Source organism: Onychostruthus taczanowskii, unplaced genomic scaffold, assembly GCF_017590055.1.
Source record: "Onychostruthus taczanowskii isolate IOZ18803 unplaced genomic scaffold, ASM1759005v1 scaffold2, whole genome shotgun sequence".
NCBI lineage: Eukaryota > Metazoa > Chordata > Aves > Passeriformes > Passeridae > Onychostruthus > Onychostruthus taczanowskii.
In genome coordinates, this window is record NW_024499239.1 from 12,832,153 (window position 1) to 12,853,931 (window position 21,779).

The window sequence follows — 21,779 nt, forward strand, 5'->3', positions numbered from 1 at the left end:
CCATTTTTGTCATCAGTGCTTGGTGAAAATATGACTGTGATGTGATTTGCAGCTTAAGCACAAACTCAGAAAAATGTACATTTTATCAGGACTGGCAATAATGAATTACAAGGAAACACAAATAAGCAGAGAATATATCTAAGACCTCCTACCATTTCTGAAGGTTCCAGTGTCTGCAGGGAAAAGGCTATTTCAAGAACTGTACTTCTTATTTATTTTTTTTTCCTCTCAGCAAAATTGCCATAGCCTTGTATAATAATTGAATTCATTTAGTCTTTAGAATACTGAAGTTTGCAAGTAACAATGAAAATGAATATTTCATGGCATGGAGGATGATAAGCTATAGTTTTGTAACTTTGACTGGTAGCCCAGCACAAGGGAGCCAGCATTTACATTTCACGAGAATTTTTGCACCCAGATAATTAAAAGAACTGCAGCTTAAGACAATATGCAGGCAGGTGGGGATAGTTAAACAAGACTTTTATTATTGGATTTTCTTTCCCTGTTCTGGACAACAATTTGCAGTTCAGCTTTGTACATGGAATTTGTTGCGTACGCAATGCAAAGGGGTATCGTAAACCAGTTGCACATGCAGCAGCCCCTATTGTCTGGGAAAGGCTTTGACGATGAGACAGGTGTTAACAGCGCGTCTGGATTTTCACACGACAGGAGATTTTTAATTAATTTATTTTCAGTGAACAAGCAGTGGGTTCAGGTCGGGCTGCCCTGAGGCGCTTGCGGAGGCGGGCGGGGGTCGCGGGCGGCGGGCAGGACGGAGGCAGCTCCTGGTCACAGCCACGGTTTCTTGGGGAATGCACGGAGACAGGGGAGTGATTAAAGAGCAGCTCGAAGTACCGCAATCCATCTGGGAACAGGATCAGGCTTCCCCCTTGGAGCAGGTGAGATAACTGTAGCAACACCTTTTATAGATGCTGAGTCCATGTCAGGGAAATGCTGGGGTGGGGGGTGTGTGTTTAGATTTTCCGTGGAAAAACTAACTCGAATTGCAATTGTCTGTGAGAAACCATAACCCAACCAAAATACTAGGGGAGGTGCAAAATCCCCGAGTGCAACAAAAAAAATGCTGGGAGGTGGTGTAACTTTTGCCGAACTCTGGGACAGCCTCTCGGAGCGGAGGCGGGGGAGCGGTGCAGGCACGGGAGCGGCGCTCGGGCTGCTCGGAGCACGCAGGCTGTGCCTCGGCTGGAGTCACTTCACTTTTTCTTTCTTATAAGCGCAGCTCTGCCCATTGTGTGCTGGGCTGTGGGGGGAAGACAAAGAAAGCAAGCTAAGAAATTAAAAAGGATGGGGAGGGATAGGAGCTGTGCTACGGCGGGAGCAGTGTTCCGGGGGTGTGGCGTGGAAATCTGCTTTGAATCGCAGCGTGTTGCCGCGGCCGCCGAGGTCTGAGCGGGTTTTGCAAAGATTTACTTCACTTCAGGCTGGGTCTGCCCCTGGCTGACGTCACGGGCTGGAGCAGCGGCTCCAGAAGGCTGGATGAGTGACAGCCCAGCCTACTTTTTAATAGCTTTGTCATGTGACGGGGAACAGTAGTAAGACAGGTGCCTTCGGTTCACTCTCAGAGAGGGTCTCGTTGCCTGCATGAGTGTCTGCTGCCTGCCTGCCTGCCTCTGGACTGTAGTTTGCCAGCTTTCCTGCCGTCGCTCCGCAGCTGGATGGCGTGGGACATGTGCAACCAGGACTCTGTATGGAGTGATCTCGAGGTGAGGGGACGCGGCGTGGGCGGCCGTGGGGTGCCGGCAGCCGGCGGGGGCCGTGGGCTCGGCGGGGCACCGCCAGGACGGCCGAGGCAGCGCACTTTGCAAACAAGTCCGTATCTTATCTTAACTCCAGTAAGTTTGCTATTTTAAGGTTACTCTGCGATGCCTTGAGCAAATCAAAGCTGAGCTCCTGTCATCAGTATAGTATCTCCTGCAGTTGGAAACTATTTTCATGTGCCTCTGGCTCGCTTTCCTGTCATATGCAATATTTATGCTCTAAGATATTGATATGAATCGGTGTCTGAAGTGGCGTTTCCAGTGGCGTTTTCAGTGGCCTGGTTGGAAAAATGCCATGTTTATTTAGAATAAGACTAATATTTATTAAAAAAAAAGTTATAATTAACTCATGGCTTCATATTTTAATTCCTTATTTCACTGTGCTCTTGTCGAAGGTTTTTTCCTTGTTTATCAGCTACAGAATACAAACATGCACACAGGAATGAATACCCTGTTGTTTGGCTTTAGATGCTTTTAAAAGAGATTTCTGGAAGGAGACGTTTCCTTGCTACTTGTGGTATTGGAATGCTGACGCTGTAGCTAATGCCCCATAGAGCAGGGTTTGCAGTCAATCTGAGTAGTCCAAGAAATGGTTAAATCCCACTGTACAGCAGAGACAACAGGATGAACCATGAGAATAGAGTTTATGCAGGACTGTGTGAACTGCTGCTGCTGCCGCCGCTGCTGCTGCTGCTTGTGTAAAAATAGACGGCAATACATCAAATCCACAGCTTCTGCTGGCTACAATTCATAAAGGAAAAAAATAAAAAAGGCAAGCAGCCCCGTGGTAATCTCTGGAGTATAATGTGAGGTTTGATGATTTCTGCATATTTGCATTCAGCAAAATGGAGCATTACCTGAAAGTTTGGGCAACTTGCGAAGCGAGGCAAACTTTCTTTGGACCCCATGAAGAGGAATCCCAAATACAGACCTGCTCAAAGGAACTAATCCTCTGGATTCAGGCTTGGAATAAGTGCTTAAAATGCTTCCCTTGGGCAATGGGGGAGGGAAAAACAGGTTACAGGCAATGCTTTTTAAATAAGATGTTCATGCTGTAGAGAGCTACCCATCTAAAGTGAACCGTTTCCATGTTCTCCAGTAAATTTTTCCTATCTGGCAGAGCATGTGTGTGGATTCTCAAGTCATTTTGTCATGTTTTAAATATTTGCAGCTTGCCATTGTATCCACAGATTTCTGTTTGCATATTGTAATTGGTCTTATCTTGTTTTGATTTCTTGGTAAAGTGGAATAGATATGGATAATTCATATGTCCTGTAGCTATTATGAGTCAAGGCAGTAAGTGGATGACTTTCTGGCTCCAAAGTCCTAATTGTTTCTGAGTAGCTGGAGTATCCTGTGGGTTGTTGTCTGGCTTGTAGCATGGGTCTCAGCTGCCATAGCTTCATTTTTCCATCGTGTATTATTCTTAATGCTGCTAGGAACTGATTGAGGAACTAGCTTATATGGAAATACTGAAGATTTATTTTAATCACTAGAGTTCCTGCAGTAATTTCAAGCTAGTAACAGAACAGATAATTTATGTCAATGACTTTTTCATAGTGCAGAGAGAAAAAAAAAGAACCAAAAAAAGAGTTTGATCTTAATATTAATTGTGTGGTGGATGGATTAACTGTGGGTAGGATTTTGCCAGTGTGCTCCTGCATTGCACTTCCTGTAGCAACACTAGCGTCTGCGTGCTGCTTTGGCTCAGGGGATCACCTTTACTGAGCTAAAATAACGCAGGCAGCAAGCACTGGAGGCAGCTTTCATTCTTTGAATCATTAATATTTGCTGTCAATGTTAAATGTATTATATTCTCGCTCACATAATGACAGGATGGCGTGTTGTTTAATAAAGGCCTGCATCACTGTAGCTGATCAGCGTCCCCAGTGCTTCACAGCTTAATGAAGGTGATGTACAGTAAGGTTGCAAAGATTGATAGAGAGAATCCACATGACACACATTTTGTGAAGTCTCTTTCTTTCCTGAGTTCATCCCCTTGGCACTTTGAAAAACTTGTTAAAAATAAAACAAAGATTATATTTTCATTAATATAATTAATATGGCATAAGTCCAGTCTTCTTCTTCTTCTTTTTTTTTTTTTTTTTTTTTTTAATTTACCTTCAAAGGCACAAAAACAGCCAAAAGGTTAATGGAGAATTATACTTAATTATAATGATTCATTACCATCAGTGCAGTTAAGCTAATTTACTGTTTGCGTCTGAACTAAGAGAAAAAAGGTCTGTTGGAGTGAAATAACACACAGTAATTAGCCTTTTGTGTTTAGTGACTGCTTTATCCTCCTAAATGTTACTGTAAAATTAGGGCTATAGTTATGGAATAGCTATCATATCAAATAACTGTGGGAAGACAGTAAAATGTGTGCTGGCAATGCAGGTGCACCTGTTACAGATGTATAGGCAAACAGCAAATATCAGCGTGTCAGATGAGGACAGTTTTAGGACTTGGAGTGTTAAATCTGGCATCATCCAAAGGCCAAATATAAATTAATAACAGGAACACTTGCTGCTAATATGTCTCAGATTAATGTGCTCTGTGTGCTCAGAAGCATAATGTCATATTCAGAAACATTGATTTTATTATCATGTCAACATTGGCAAGGCATATATACTTTATTTCAGCAGTTACATTTTTAGGTGACATTGCAGTCACTATAGGTAAATGAAGGCTGTGATAAGCAGGATTTTTTTTAATACCATTGTTTATGTTACTTCAGAAGCCCACTGTAGGAACTTAAAAAATGCAGATTACCTAAAGTAAACATGTTTAACTAGGTGGTGCACAGGGTGAAGCTATTTTTATAAATGAAAGCAGTAACAGATCAGCAGGATACTTTAGAAGTCTGTGGCATCAGTTATAAGCTACTGACCTCCAGAACACAAACCTAAGCATGATGCTGAGAATCTACCTTTTCAGTCAAAAACTAGATTATCCTTTAATGAGATCAGAGATTTCGGCCAAGCATCAAAAAAGGTCATCTCTGTATTATAAGACTGCTGGCAGAAGGTTGTGTCTCACACTAAAGAGGAGGAAACTCTCTAATTTTGTTTCTTTTTGTCTTACACTCAAAATAATTCTAAAAAATTCAGATTTAAAAAAAAAAGTTAACATTACTTAAGTGGGATTTTGGCTTCTTATAGTTCTACGGCCCCTTAAATAATAGGAAGAAAAGCAAATGCTATTTCAGAGCCTCATTTTGCAGCCTCTCAGCTTCCTTGCCCCTTGGCCTACTCTATGATTATCTTGTAGTGTCCTGGTAGACGTAGAAGTTGTCTGGTAAATTATAGCTCACACCAGCTGCACCGAGTCTTTGTGCCAACAGACAAAATCTTTGCTCACGGCTGCACTGCTGCATCCAGCCCGTGCACTGCAGACACACCGAGATTCCAGGGACAGAAACATCAATGAAATGCACCTTCAGCAGCTCTGGCTTACATTGTTGTTAAAGGCGGTCCTTGCGAGAGTGACATAACCAGTATTGAGCGATTCACATCCATGGACACTGCTAGTGCCCTACAGACATCTGCCTTCAGAAAGCGGCGCTTTCTCCATTGACTTCAGTCCAAATAGAAGTTGGGAAATCATTCAAGCCACCCAGTCAACTGACAGGAGCTGCGGAGGTCCTGCTCTTGGCCATCCTTAATGCAGCACTGGGAACACGGTAGATGCCCTTAGACTCAGTTGACTTTAGATGGCTTTTAACCATTCAGGTGCCTCTGCAGCTCCACGTGTGCTTTGCAGTGTGCCCATATCGACGTGGTTGTTCGGAGATGAGTTACAAGGATCCACGGAACAGTGCAGTAGGAATTGCTTAATTGAGCAGCATTGACATATGGAACTCAGCTATTTGCCAAACTGTTACTACATGTTTTCTATAATTAGGAAATGGTTTTGGTGGATACTCTAACATTTCAATTGCTGTGTTGAAGTGGATGTATGTTATTAATTTTTTCTTCCTTAGTAGGTCAGTCAATACCCTATCTAGCTTCATACTGGCATATAAAAGGATACTTACTCTAGGTTTGTTTTTGTTATCCTCACTCCCTTCGTAAGTTGTGCAGACAAAAACATTTTGCACTGCTGAAGAGGATTCCTGCAGACTAGACTTTGTTTACTGCCTCAACCGAAATGTTTCACAGACCCTCTTTTAGGATTACTGAATCAGAGGCTGCTAGAAGAAGAAAATCCATTTGGTTCTCTGAGTACAGCTTCTCTCTGGGGATATTTAGGAAACTGGACAGGATAATAGATGTGTACACACCAAGCAAGTGAAAGGCTGCGTGAACTAACCGTGCCCATCACTGAGAGGAGAATATAGGGGTATTTCAAGCCACACTTGTTTGCCAGGACCCTTATGCATCAGGAAAAGAGTACAGCAGGGTCACTAACCCATACTTTTTTTATGTCCGTATGGTAGCCACCATCATGAGTGGCTGTAAGGATTACAGTAAGGTTCTGTAGAAGTGAAAGTGTGATTGTCTCCAGCTTGAGCTAGCCTCCAGGGCTGAAGGCTGTAACAGGCTGTGCCTCTTTAACCTGAATGTATCAGGAAATGCATGACAGACCTTGCCCAGAGGTATTCATCTGTAACTTCTACCTGCACTGGTTCACTCTGGAAGGAGAATAAGGCCATGCTTTGACTTCTGCTATTGTATTTAAAGCTTTGACTATGATAATTATCAAATGGTATAGGGAGCAGGAAAGTCATCTTCCCTGGATAGAGAAGACAGCTTATGCCCTGCTGTTTTCTCTGCCCTTTTACATACCTGTGTTAGAGCTTACAGTGACCAAATACTATTTTTTCAGAAAACAAAGTCAATCCTAGTGACCCTGTGCCATAGTTTAATTGAGGCTTAATTCTTATCACATGATATTAGTTAATAGATTCCTGGTAATTAATGAAACTATTTCTGTGTTGCTGTATCCTGCAGTGTGCTGCTCTGGTTGGTGAAGACCAGCCTCTTTGCCCAGATCTCCCAGAACTTGACCTCTCTGAACTAGATGTGAACGACCTGGATGCAGACAGCTTTCTGGGGGGACTCAAGTGGTACAGTGACCAGTCAGAGATCATCTCCAATCAGTACAGCAATGAACCCGCCAATATATTCGAGGTAAGGCAAGATGATGCAGGTGCATGTTGCAAAGTCCTTGCTTGCTTTTTTCTGTTTTGTTTTTTGGTGGTTTTTTGTTTGTTTGTTTGTTTGGTGTTTTTTTTATTAGCCTGGTGCACAACAGTTTACTATTTTTCCACCATTAAGAGACAAGAAAACTGCTGGTGTATTACGGGTTCTGACTGGCGTCATTAATCATCATGATCAAAACCAGACCTGTGATCTGAAGGGTGTGTGCGGGAAAGCCTTAAAAGGATTTACATGGAACTTGTGATTTTTGGGAGGAAACAGCTAAAGAATACCTAGAGCACACTGCCCTGTGGTGTCATGATGAGGAGTTGCACTGTTGTCGGCTACCAAGCAAGACAGGAGTTGAAGCTCATTTGTTGTCTTCCACTGGAATTCCTCAGCAAGAAGCAGGGTGCTGCACAGCGGCTAGCTGATGAGTAGCTGGAACATTTCTAGTATAGATTTTTGCCACTCAGAGCCTTACTGTGCAAGTTACTTGCGCACAAATTGGGAGGTCCGTGATTTGTTTGTGTTCAGGGGAGAGGAAGGGTGAGCGTGGCAGAAGGCCGTGAGGGCTGTCAGTAGCTCAGGGACCAGCTCAGCGTTCTGATGTTTCATAGATCTCCTGGTGGAGAGCAATCTAAAAGTAAAAGTCAGAGGGTGATAGGAGAGATTTAATTGTTTTCTTTCCAATTGTGCATTGGGGGTTAGGGTGTACGAGAGGAGGGTTACTGTCTCTTTATCTCTGTCTCGGGTCTTCTTTCTTTTGTTGTGTAAAGCCTTCATAATTCTCCACCTTGAGGTTTTGGGCAGACGTGCCCCTCCTAAACTCTAACCTCCTTCCCTCCTTGTTGATAGGAGAGGCCATAGATCGTTCACTGACTGGGAAATTGAACAATAAATTGATTAGCTGGCAAGAAGACCTTGTACAAAAGCAAGCTATGGGTGCTGTTTCTCACACACCAAGTACCACAGCTCCAGGAAGTACAGCTAGCCCGCTGATTCCGGAAAGCCCCAGATTATCATGGTAGAATTTTAAAGGCTGGAAAAAATTAAGTGAAATGGTATAGTAAAATGCTTGCCTAGGATGTGATGTCCTGAATAACATTCTCCTTCCTTTGTATACCACTCTAAACTCACAGTGATCTCCCTGATGCAGATGAATTGCTCTGGATTTAAACCAGTGCAACTGATAGCAGAAACTGGTCTTCTCTGTTTAGTTTCTGTAATTTAAATCCAAATAACTTGGAATTAATTCTATTTTAATCAAATCAGCCCGGCAAAGCCTTGTGCTCAGGCCCTCTTTTTTTCTTTAGTTGTATAATGTTCCACACTTTGTTTTACAAAGTTTCCAAATCCTGTCTGGTTCTTGAATTGCAGTTGTACTGCCTCAGGCAGGGTAGGGCATGTTGGTGGCAGCAGGGGGGCAGGGTCCACGTTTGCAGTGACTGTGATGGAGGCTTGTTTTGCTTTTTTTATAACTGACGACACATATTTTTTCACATTCATCAAAAGCCAAATGCAGAACAATTTTCCTTTAGGAAAAATCAGTTGAAGATGCAGACTTTCTAAGTGTAAGTTCCAGATAAGTAATACAATCAGGTATTTACCAAATCTAAGCATACAGATTATTCCAGTATAACCAGTGGAACTTGGCTTCATTTCTTGTCCCGTGTGTTACTGCCTGTCTGCTCTGATGGCCACAGCTACTGAGTATAAAGTTGTCTCAGATAGGTAGTGACCATTCCCCTGCACACCTTGTGTAGGGAGCAATTCCTGTGCTGAAAATCAAAGCATGTAGGAAGACCAGATAGGCTGGTAGTTAACCTCGCTGGGAGATGATGGCAAGGCCAACATCTCATGGGCAAGTTTGGGTCTGTCTGAGGATGAGGTGCCCCAGTGTGAAGAAACAGGGGAGTATGTGTGGAGAGACAGAGGCAATGCAGCTGGGGGAATGAATCTAACACACGAATTCTGTTGTTTTCTCTCCTCGCACTCAGTGACTTCAGCTGCAGGCTGCATTGCTGTCTCATCACAGCTTGGCCCATACTTACCTGTAGGGACAAATTGTGCCCTAATGGTATTTTACAATACTGCAGTGCAAAATTAGACTATTTTCAGCCTCTTAGAGTGTTGTATTTACATTTCTTGGTTGCTTGGCCTAGGAAGATGGTAACGAAACAGTTATTTTCTCCTCGTGTGCATTAACCCTGTCCCCATTCTGCGCTGTACAGCTGGATACTTTGCGCTATTTCTTGCCTCTGCCGCTCAGTAATGTGACGACTGGGGGTGCTCAAGATCAGAAGATGTCTTCTTCCTCCAGGGACTACCTCACATACTCTGTGAGGAGCTATTTGTTTTAGCTGAGAAAATGGAAGTTTTGTGCAGTTTCTCAATTGGTAATCACTAGATTTTCCCATATTGATAGCTTTTTAAAAAAGAAAATAATGTCTTTTTTTACCTTTTTTTTATCTTTTTTTTTTTCTCTTTTGTCATTATGGGAGTAGTATGTTTTATCTAACTTAAGCTTCCAGATGAGGCATTGTCATACAAAAATAGGAATACAGCCTGTTTGGGGTGGAAAAGAAGGAACCAGAATGACAAGCAAATGATGGGAAGTACACGAGCAGCATTACTTGCACAAGCTGTACAGTACATTGCCAAATCTAGCCTTGAATGAAACACACTCTCCTTTGAGGTATTAATGCAGTACATGAGGCATTGTCTACGTGAGGGACAGTGTCCAAAAGCCCTTTACAAAGTTCCTGAGTATCTCTGATGTACTTTTTTTTTTAAGAAAGGTTTGTATTTCATAAAGTGAATTTTCAATCTTTCTGCAAATCTTGTTCCTGAAAGCTCACTTGAGTTGAGCACCCACAAGCTTAGTGGCGCTGGGAGTCTCACAGACTAGGAATTATTAATAGTTATGGTAGCAACCAGGAGCCAAGTGAGATAAAGGTCCAATTAGTCTAGATAGTATGTAAGTGTTAAGTAGAAATCCCTGCTCTCATCCGCTTAGGTGTGATGTGATACTGGCCTTCACCGAGGATTAAAACACACTCATATTTTGCAGACACACTTAATTCATCCCTGCATCATTCTGCTCACATGCCCATACGAGTCCCAAATCAAACCTGGATGGCCCCAGCACAGAGGCTCTTCTTACCAGTGTTTGTACTTATGTACATTATGAATTGGGTGATTTCTTTCTATTCACAGCTCAATCACTTCTGGTTTTCACCTAATTTTGTTTGCCTGTTGCTTGAAAAGATAAAATGAAGGAGTTCTTGCCCCTCAGGCTGCTGTCTATTGACACAAGTTCATGTAAGTAAATAGTTAACAAGTCACCCAAGACCAGTTATTTAGATGGTTTGCTGGACCATTCACTTTTATTATTTGTTTTTGTGAAGAACTAGACTTAAAAAAATTGTATTTGCAAAAAATTTCATTTAACTACTTTCAGGAAATCAAAATGGTTAAATTTTCATTCTCAAAGCTATGTGAAATTGTGAACAAACATGCAACTTGATGTGTCATGAGTGAGAAGTCTTTTTGTTAATGAAAACTGTTGTCCCTTGAGGCTTCTTGAAATATACTGTACCATATCATGTAAGATTAGTCATATTTAAAATTATTTATGGTCCATACCTAGCATTATGGAGAGGGAGGATATCTACAGTGGATGTTTCTCTTTGTTGGTATTTTTTACAAATAACTCAGCTGATGATAAGAGAAAATTCAGCCTGTAGATAGGCAATAACCTGTTAAACTACAATGAACCTGTGTAAAATCATAAATCTTGTACTTGGCAAAACACTTTTTCTAGCCTTCAGAAAGACCTCAGAAAACCCACGTTGCTTGTCCTCATGCAGATTTAATTTATTTACATAAATCTACGTTCCAAAGTGATGCTTGCAGTGTTTGATGACTTTGTTTTTAATTGTTTTACATAGGTGTATGCCACGTTACTTCTCAAGGCCATTCTATGTGCCATGTATTTGGAAAGCCTAAAAAGATAACTACATTTTATTGTAGACTGCCAGAAAGGGCTGTATTACAAGCAATGAGAATGTGAGGAAAGAAAGAAATACACAATAAAATGCAGACTGTCTTTCCCATGGCAGCAGGGGAATGCATGGAGATAAATGATTTCTTATTTTTTTGGAAGGGGTTGTATCAGGGAGATGATGAGTGATGAGGGAAGCCTTAAACATCACCAGGGTAATTTGCATTGGTTCAGATTATAAAATCCCTCATGTTCTGTGGTGCTGCCAGTCTCTTTCACCATTGCAGGTTATTCATTCAAGGTTTGCAGCCAGATTGATTAATGAATTACCAGATCTTGCGTAAAATGACTTGGCCTGACTTTTAAACAACCACCAGTGTTTTCTTTGCCAGTCTTGTGACTGGAGTTAATGGGTTCCAGAGAACTGAGCCTGTATAGACTTTCTGTAGTAGCCTTCCCTAGCATTTTTTCCACTTTTTAATTTTCTCCAAAACTAGTAGCCCAGGGCAGGCAGTTCAAGGAGATATAATCTCAGGGGAAAAAAAAAGAAAAAAAAAGACGTAGTAGTCAAATCCTTGATGGCTGATGCCCTTCAGTGCCAAATCAGCATGATTTATCATAGCCATCTATTCAGCACAACAGAGGCTGGAGGTGAGCTGCATGGTGTACCTCACACAATATGCATAACTAGAGCTCTGAACTTTGAAGGAAAGCCTCAGAGCTATTTGCAAAGTGCTGGTGCTTAGTGAATACTAAATTACATTTAGGAAATAGTCTACTGCTACCAGTTATACTTCATTTTTATTCTTGACACAGACACCTAAATCAGAGAACAGTAACATTTCAGAGATTATGGTAGCAGTTTGGGTATGTTCCAACACTATAATAGGATCAGAATTTTAAGGCCTTTTTTATTATTACCAATAGTCACTTAGTTTCTACTGCAGCGTACTTTGTAGGGAATTACAGCTTTTACTAAAAAGATTAAAATGCTATTATGCAAATGATTGCAGTATGTTATTATGTTTACAAATTAACATCCATGGCTCAACACACAAATTAACTAACTATTCCATCTATATTATTAAGGATTTAATAAAGTAACTGTTGATAAAAATGAGGAGCTTGGAACAGTTAATAGGAGCTGATTGTGATTTAACATAGAACTTAAACATTGTGTTTAATGTTCTAGATGGCATAATGGCAGAATAAAGCTTATCAAAGTGCTTGAAAGGACTGTGATTGTGTGCACCACATAGCAGCCTGTCTAAGGCCCTGGAGGGCATGATGAAAATAGCTCTGGGCAGTAGCTTAGAGCATACTGGTGAATCTGGCAGCAACACAGGACCAAGTCGTATCAACATGTACTTTCCTGCTCTAATGAGTAGGCTTTTTTGATATTCGGATTCATGCAGATTGAATGTTATACATGATAAACACATGCACTTGGGTATTTGGGAACTTGTGTCCTTCTGAAATGCAGCCTGTAATGAACTGCTTTTATGGCAAATTGGATTTCATTGCGGAGAATATCGCTGTATGGTAAAAAAGGGGAAGGCTGAGTTCAGTCTGAGATGACTTTCCAAACATTCCTGCAAGTTGCTATTCCTAACAGTACATAAGAGATCATAAAAGCGAACAGATAAGAGCTACTGAGGTCCTAGAGAAATTAATGTACAGTGTGTGGTTATGGGATAGATTTAGTAGTGAAACAGACAACATCATAGGTTTAATACAACAATAAACATAAGAGGCAAAAGATGCAGATTTGGGATAGGAAACTTTATAAGGATGATAAAAGGTAACAATGTATCATAAAGCCTACTTGTGAAACTAGAAGACCCTCATTTCCAGGGGAGGAAAATAGCAGGCACTTGACAAAAATGCCGGACCTTTTATATTCCTAATGGAGCAGTGTCACATTTCTTGTGTGTTTGAATGCATCACCTTTAGCAGTGTCTGTGGCCTGACTCAGGGCTCTGTATCTGCTAAATAGGAGACCAGCACAATAACATCCTGTCAATGTGGGATGATGTATGTAAACGATAATCTATGATTAGCTATGCTGACATTTAATAAGACTCAAGCAGTAAGTGGAATTTATTTTACTTGAACCAGCTGCTATGTAATTGGAAAGAGTTTATGCAAATGCTCTATATCTAGTGTTACCACGGTGTGCTGCTGCTACTTTTTTCTTTTTCCCTTGGACAAACTATAATGCTTTAATGCAAGAACCACCTGGCATGCTGGTTGAAACCTTCAGGCAGGAAAGAAGTCCCAAATGAGAAAAAAACCAATTGCTTTGAGAGTTTATTGTTTGATGTATGTGGCCACCAAGACTGTTCCCCAGGCGTGCAATCAAGAAAACGTGACTGATCCACTTCACGGTCCCATTAAGGAGACATTTCACCTAGAGCAGCCATGGCTTGAGATGCTCACTGTGCTGCTGCTCTGTAGAGCACCTGTGCTTTATTCTAAGGGGGAAGACTAGCACTCGCCAGAGCAGTAGTAAGCTAATTAGGTCATTAGACGGTGTCTTGGCCTGTGTTAAAACCAGCCCTTGAGGACACTGTGTTACACTGTGTTCCCACTGGCTACGTAGCTAAATATGAACTGGTGTCAGCTGCCATACAAACAAAAATGTAATAACCTCCTTTCACAGAGGTCATCTTAAATCCACTTTGGTCACAGTCACACTCCACATCTGTTTTAGTGAGATGCAGCTTCTTAAGGTGGCGTTTGGACTTCATAAGCACACAAACAACCGAGCTATAAATTGCTACTGCTGGAGTTATTTTGAATAAGTGTATACTGTTTCATATTTATAATGGTGAAGCTTCATAATATTCACAGTGAATATATAACACAGATCAGTTCAACAAGCATGAAATTGTATGTTGTCAACTTGTCACATAAATAGAGCCATATTCTAGCTTACGATAATGTTGAACTAAATATTTTCTCCCTGGAACTGCAGAAAGGGTCACGAAAATGTGGGACAGTAGCTCTGTCTTTTGTTAGAAAAACAATCCTCGACTGATTGCTAGTGGGAAGTAAGTATTTCTGATAAGATTCTTCTGTTATTTTAATTCCCCCTTGGCTTACCAACAGTGACAGAAAGTTTGCCTTTCGTAGACAAATGCTAACTAGTTATATTAAATTTATTTCTGTTAATGGTTTTGTTTCTACTGTGACTTCTTTTTTTTTCATTGTTGCTATTTTTGCTCGATGCATCATTACTAATTGCTACTAAACGGTCCATCTTAACCCTGGCGTGCTCTTTCCCTGCTGCCCCATCCCACTTAACATTAACTCTGGCCCATGCCATTACAGAAGGATAAAATTATCACAAGTCTTCATTTAGGAATTCTTTTTCCTTAGTGCCGCTAACCTATTGTGCATGTGTAGGTCAGGAGGAGGAAATTGCACAGAGCATATTTGTTGCAGGGAGAAAGTTTTGGTATTGAATCATGATGAACTGGTTTTTTCCCCATGAACAGGGGAAAAATACAAAGAAGAGTTTATGTGTGTCTGTGAAAACATACCTATTTGTAGCTTTTGTTGTACTACTGTGGGTAATCCTCAGATGCACTGGAAATTTGCAGCCTTTCTGGAGGAGTGCCCTCTGCCAGCTTTATAGGCCTCTTTTTCTCCAGTGTCTAATTTTTATTTTGGTAGCTTTGTGCAGGTGCATACAGGATCCTGGTGCCTTTGTAAGTGGTGGGCTGCAGCCTTGGCAGGCACGGAGCTCTGACTGAGCGTGCAGGCACACTCAGCCGTGGAGGCTGGGTTTGGGTCTCGGTGGAAATCATCCCCTTTGCAACGCATAGCTGGTTGCTCTGGCTGAGTTTTCCGTTCTGACACAACAGAGCACCAGTCTTGCTTCGTAATGATTGAGAAATTAATTAGCACTTTGTGGCGGTGATGAGTCTGAAGGGCCATGATTGGAGTTTGCTTTTTACCACATGCAGTAATCACTGGGTTTTGTTTATGAAAGCACAAACCCAAAACCTATTGAGATTTTGGTGTTGTCATGAAGCATGAGCCGTGTGATGCACTAGAATAATACTTCCATTTCCTCACACACATCTGTGCTTTTGTGCTTTACTGTGAGTAACACAATGGGGTGCTGGTCCATAATGGGCACTTCTAATCACTAACACGATAATCAGAAGAAGAGTATTTTCTGTGAGGAGCTGCGGTGGCAGCCTCTGGCAAGTGTTGTTGCCTTGTTGATTTATGACAGGTTTGAGTTCCCTGAACTGCTCGCAGCCATCCAGCTTATGACATAAAGTTTAGGAGGATCATCCCTTCCAGGCATATTATGGGGCTGGAGGTGTCAAATGGGTAGGGAGAACTTCTGCTTCTGGCTGCTGCCATAGCTGCTCCTTGAAGGCTCAGCGATACTAAATCTTATCAGGATTTGGAGGGGCCGCCATCAAATGGGGTGAGGGAATGCAGATCTCTCCTACAGGAGGTACACTTGAATAAACAGCGAGAAAATGGGTAAAAGAGATTCACCTCTTGTCAGGGAGGTGATGATAATGGTTATCTAGAGGATTTGTTTGGTCAGAGGAACTTCCACATAAGCTGCTAAAAGAAACAGCGGGAGTTTTCTCCTGGAATGGTAGTTTCGCCTGGAGGACAAAAAATTCTTTCTCAAAGTATTCCAAAACTTTTGCAAAATTCCAGTTTTTCTTCTCCCATATTGCTGTATAAGCAGTTAAATAATGACTCAGGAAGTGCATCAGAGACCTTAGGTAATAAATGTTATGGACGTGAGACATCTCACTGGAATTTTTGCTTTGGTGAGAATGCTGCAGATTTGCATATTTCCACAGAGCAGTCAGTGACCAGATGTGAAAAGCAGGTATTACAAGAGTTTTAGAGTCTTACAGTATTAGGGGCTTTTTTTTTTTGGGGGGGGGGGGGGGGGGGGCGGTTTGCTTGTAAATATGTATCACTTGGCTAGGTAGATCTAGCAGTGATGTTCTCCACTCACCAGGCCCTGTGTGTTGAGACTGAGTGAACGGGATCTTTGGTCTGTTGATATCCACTTTAAGTGGGTTTCTGGGTGAGGTGTAGGCAGCCAGGTAGTGCAGGTGACAGTGTGGGTGGTAAAGGATCAAGAATGAACTTAGAGCAGGGGAGGGGTTTGCAAAATCAGAGGGGATGAAGTGGGAAGGGATCTCGAGACCATTTAGCCCAACCCAGCCTGTTCAGGAACTACATGGAACAAGAAGCTGAGGAAATATTTCCGTGTTCCTCTGCTGCTGCTTCTTCCCTCCTTGAAATTACTTTATTAGTACTGGTAAGGAGTTTCTGATCCCATTTTGAAAATCTTAGCCCATAGTCCTAAGCAACTATGGAATTTCTTTGAGACATGCCTCTATATAGCTAGAAGCCTCTTACTGCCAAATGCTAGTTTTCAGAGAAGATGGGTGGCAGTCAGAGGTTCGCAGTCTGGCTTTGGTTTTCTTGACAGATTTTCATATAAGGAAATTTACTTCTTGGGCTAATCTTAGTTTGCACAGGTACTGAGCTTGTCCACTTTCCTGGACTTATTGTTGGACTAGTGGAACTGTAAAGTTGTCTGGTTGAAATGGATACATATGCAATTATTTTCATAAACCAAACATAAGTGCATGCTTCCTGACCTCTGCTTGGAAGTGCTCTGTTAGGCATTTGACCCTCCAGGCATACACAAAGGAGCAATAGGCTTTTATTTTTACTTGTCTGGGGGAAACGTATGCATTTTTGAAATTCTTTCTCTGGCTTTGTGTTTGATTTACTGTTTTTTCTCTCACTAGGACTGGTGTGGATTTTCTTGGCTGTATTGACTGTCCTTAAAAGCCCAACAATCACTCTTCACATTAGTATGAAGACATCAGGCAAAACATTAGCAATTGTCACATCAATTGCATCTGGGAAAAAGCCAAAAAAACTTGTGGATTTTTTTCCTTAGCACTGCAGAAACATTCATCTATTTCCACTGAAAGGGTGTCAAAGTGTTTTTGCTTGTGTGTGATGGGAGTGTGGCCACATCTTGTCATTTTCTTTGCTGTTGATCCCACTCTCCTGTAGGAAGGGTCAGGTCAAATGCTTCTCTGAAGACCACGTCTTCCATTTGCAGCAGGAAATCTCTTGGGTGGAGAGGATAATGTTACAAAACAGAGACTAACATTACAAAACAGCTCTGCTGCCTCTGGCGCAGTCTGGAGCATCACAGACCAATAACTCCTATCATGTCACTCCTGCGGCTCCTTATTATCTATGTTTTTCTGTAAATCCGATCTGAGACTGTCATTACCACTTTCAGGTAGGTGAACACCATCTGGGTGAAATAACCATGTACCAGTGATGGGCTGGAGGGGGCTCTTGTTAGTTAATCATCCCTACCTTCCCTTTGATGAGTTAATTTGTCTGTTGAGCCATGGAGGAGCCCCCAAGAGCTCCCAGGAGCCCCTTGTTAAAATTCTGCCGACAAATGGAAAGATAGGGATGATTTCACTCTTTTTGCTGGAGCCTTTGCTATCTATGATATTGCTAAATCATCCATAATGCATAACTTTCTATGCAATCTTTTTGTTACAGTTCTGGAGGCATATTACTTCTTTGTGCATTTACTTTTTAAACATTGTCACTGGATACCTAAGCCTCCTGAAAATCTCATGCCATGAATTAAGGGTAATTTCAGTACTTCCATGTGGCCTTTTAGCAGTTGACATGGGAAGTTCCTTGGTTGTGATGCTGGGGCATACTCTTTTTTTTTTTTTCTTTCCCCTTCAGTTATTAAACACTGTCTTTATTTACTTATTTTGTGATAATTCCTAAAAACCCTGTAGTAGGGGGAGAGTCTGTATGTACTAGTGACCAGCCCATCCCAGTTTTATGGTGTGCACTTTGAAGTCCTTGGAAGGAGCAAAGGTAGTGAAAGAAGGAAAGAGCTGGTCCTTGGGGTTTGTGACTGAAGATAAACCCAGCTTACTTTTCCTTTGGAGGTCTGTGAGCACTGCTCTTTAACTAGACTTGTCTTCCTCCCAGGCAGCTGGAGGCAGCTACAGCCTGCTGAGCTTGCCTAGTCCAGGAAACACCACAGGTCAGAGCTGCAGTTGTGCCATTGTGACATGGAACTACCAAACCCAAGGAGAAGCTGCCTTAAGTAGTATATTCCAACGTGGAGACTTATTTATCTCCAAACCTGAGATGAAGAAGAAAATTAAATTTTAAAAAATGTAAAAACTCAACTGGACAAAAACCCACAGAAGACTAGGAAGCTAAGAAGTGCTGTAATTTGGAAGATGCTCTAGTCCCTTTGTGACTGGGCAGAGAGGGTGTGTTAGCTCTGATACAGTGCTCTTCAGTCAGATCAGGGGGAGCTCTTGCAAGGCCATATGTATGCCTCTGCATAGTGCAGATGGCTGCTGTGGGGGGATTTATCAGCTTTCACTCAGTACTAATGTTCCTCCTATGCTCTCTTCTGAGAGAGAGCAAATCTCTCTCAGAGGAACACAGGCACACAGAGAAAGTGATGAAGGGATACTGGAGTAGATCTGGAAGAGTGGGTTGGGATCCTGTTGGGCTGTGAGCTCTGGCTGAAGATGACCGTAATGTGTCAAAGAAGTTCCTGCAGAGTTAGTTAGCATCTCTGTATTGTGTTTTCAAAACTGTGCTGGGAAAGGACTATTTGTCTGTGTCCTCTACAGACACAAATGTTTTCCAGGAATTTGCACTCCACTGCGACTGGAATCATGTCAGGGCCTCCACATTGGTCAGTTCAAGTTCAGTATGATCAGAGGTAATAGACCACAGAGGGCTAATTCTTTGCTGGACCATCACTTTACAGAACTGCTCCTGGCATGTGCATCTCTGTGAATACTGTCCAGATGAGCTGCCTCTCTCTATTCCATCTAGCCCCAAGAGGGCTTGTTATGAGCAGCCCCATGATGTGCAGAGGTTTTTCTCTTTCGGGATCTCTCGCAAGATAAAGACTTGTGAAGCTTTAATTTTTAAGCCCACAGGTAAAGAAGGAAAGAGACATGCCCCTAAACTTAAGTCTGTAATAGCTATTGCCTAAACTATGTCTTTGAAAATGATGGTTGTATGTTCTTAAAGATATGCATGTCAGAAACTTCCTAATGAATTGCTTTTGTGGGTATTGGTCTTTCCAGCTTGAAACATCCAGGAATGCTGCCTTTTGAGGGCTGCTGCTCTATGTTGCACTATGCACATAGCAGGAACTTCAAACTGGACCCTTCCACTTGATCTCCCATTATTCTCTCCTGCATGATCACTCCAGCTACCCTCCATCAGTAGAATGCTACCTGTTTGCCACAGTTTCTTTCAGCTTGGATTTTTCCACAAAACAAATTCACAGAGATGGCAAAAATCCACTCATGTGTCTTGTCCTTCCCTACACCTGCTTCTGGGAGTGCAGTGACAGATACCAGTTTTATTGTGTACCAGTGTTACTGCTGTGTTTACAGCAGATTTAAGAGTTTACATTAGGCCACAGTGTTACCTTCCAGTTTCCCTAATTCTATCTGCTGGCAATCCCGGCTATGTGGTTGGGGTGACTGCCCCTGTCCTAAAGGAATTTGTGTCAATTTCTGCAGGGACAAATCCTCCCTGTGCTAAACCGCTTTGCCGTATTTGCTCAAACTCATATTTTGACAAAGGCTTTCTGTCCACATCCACCAGAAGAGATTGCTGTTTTTTCAGATGCACTTGGAGGTAGATGTGTTGGAAGCTGCCTGTACGTGGCTGATAACTGAGACGAAGCATCCATGTAGCACTATCCATGCCCTTTTCTAATTTGTCTTTGAATGACAAATGTGTCTTCACTGAGTCAGCAAAAGAAATGATCCTACAGTAGAATTCATTGCCCTTCTGTCCCTTTCAACAGAGTGGCTAGGTTTTCCCAATTCCTCCTCAAAATCCATCTTTAAAAGAACTCTTACAAAGATATCCCTCAAATGTATTGTTAATTTCTGATTCAGGCTCATAATGTGCTGTTATTTCTTTAGAATCGTCCTCAACAATGCTGGTGTATTCAAAGTAAAAAAGTAAATAAATAAAAAAAATTAAAATCTTTGTGAAAATCAGAGTTGTAGGGATTTGGAGATAGTCCACATTCGTCTTCACCTCTGTTGTCCCTAGAGAGTCAACTCTTAAGAGTTGAGTGTGAATGACCTCTAAAAAGAAAAACAGATTTCATTATAAACTTCTGCATTCCACAGACAGTACTGTAATATAATAACATGGTTTTTTTTTCTCAATAGCAAAGGAGTGAAAATGCTCATAGGCTTGGAATGGAAGCCTAGAAAATATTTAAATGTTTGAATCCTTTTGAACTGTTTCTGTGCAAAGAAAATGCAATTCCTGTTGCCCAATTTGTACACTCCAAAATTCCTGGAGATGTCTTCCTCCTGCTGCTTAAATGCTTTGGATATGTGCAGGTGTCCTTTATGTTTTTTAGAGACACTCAACTAATGAAGGATCAGGGCCTCTTCACCTGGTGTTCTCATCTGAAATCCAGTAATTGTTTTGCATCGGGGTAATTGTACCTAGAGATATTAGACAAACCCTCTGATTCAGACTCAGTAACTCTTGACTATCTTCCCATATTGCACTCCATGATTTGGTTAGATTATATCTTATCTCTAACCTTCTTGCTTCAATACACACACAATATCTAACTTGTCTTCTTCCACCTTATACACAAGGAAAATCATCAGAGTTTAATCTGTTGCTGGTGTTAATGGCACAATTCCTCATCCTAATTCCAATTCACTCTGCCTGATATCCCACAAATGCCTTTGAGGAAGGCATTTTATCCCTGATACTGTGCCAAAGACACTTTCTTCTTTCATCACTGCTGTTTGACTTTCTGCAGACTTCATAATGACCTTTTGCAGGCTGTGGTAGATGACACGGGCTTACATACAAAAATCCGTAAAGGAGTGCCACATCCCAGGCTGTCACTTTGGCTCCAAAGGTCCCTGGCAGCAGATCCCTGGTCCTGAGCTACTGCTGTAGCAAGAAGGTGCAGTCTCTCACTAGCAAAGAAAAGAATGGAAAGAGTGTACAGTAAAAAAGAAGGCAGTAACACAACAGCTTTTTTTTTTCCTTTCTTTTTCGGTCAGGCGCATTCCAGACACGCCATGCTCTGCCCTCCTTCAGGCTCTGCGCCTTGGGAGCCTTATTCAGTACAGCTGCCATCATGGCAGCCTGATGGGGATCAACAGCGATTGCTTTTGTGATTGTTTTTGATTCCAAGGGCCATCCAAAGTCTCAAGTAAAATATTTTCCTACATAGATTTATAGTAATTTGGGAATCTTCCAAGATGAAAGCTCTGCCGAATCGTCAGTTCACTTTCTCCTTCATATCTTTCCTTGGGACAAACAAGTCCGTGTGATTATCTCTACAGGTGAAGACTTACCTTACAGGCTTTGGATGTTTTCTGGTTTTTATATCCCCAAAGTAAGTTATGCAAAGAGAAGGCCCCACTCAAGCAATATGTTTTGTGGGCCCTTTGTTTTTCCAAGACACTTACTGAGTTGCTGTTCTATTATAGCCTCTTCTTCCTGCATTTTAGGGGATTGGCCTGGATTTTCATGTTAAAATGAATGGCTTCCATGCTCACTTTTGAACTCAGTCATGATTGTGTTCTTTTCCAGTGGTCCAAACTTGTCTCTTGCTGTAGCCCTGCTCTTCTCCCTAACATCCAGTACATCATAGAGATACCTTTGTCTTTCTGATAACGGAGTTGTATCTTACGCGCAAGCCTTGTTCTATGTGTCTGTTCACTACTCTCTCTGTGTCAGCTTTCTCTGGAAATTTCCGTTCTGGAA

General features: G+C 41.8%; 1 protein-coding gene across 2 annotated transcripts in view; it reads left to right on the forward strand.

Annotated features, from left to right (window-relative positions):
• Nucleotides 1-21,779, forward strand: part of PPARGC1A (PPARG coactivator 1 alpha) — a 363,744-nt gene that overhangs the window by 294,455 nt on the left and 47,510 nt on the right. The window contains exons 1-2 of one of the 2 annotated variants that reach the window (XM_041402538.1): nt 1,364-1,724; nt 6,731-6,910. In XM_041402538.1, the coding sequence (XP_041258472.1) occupies nt 1,677-1,724; nt 6,731-6,910 (228 nt within the window). In that variant the 5' untranslated portion in view covers nt 1,364-1,676. Of the gene's footprint in view, nt 1-1,363; nt 1,725-6,730; nt 6,911-21,779 lie in introns of those variants that run through there. The other variant, XM_041402537.1, reaches the window with a different exon arrangement.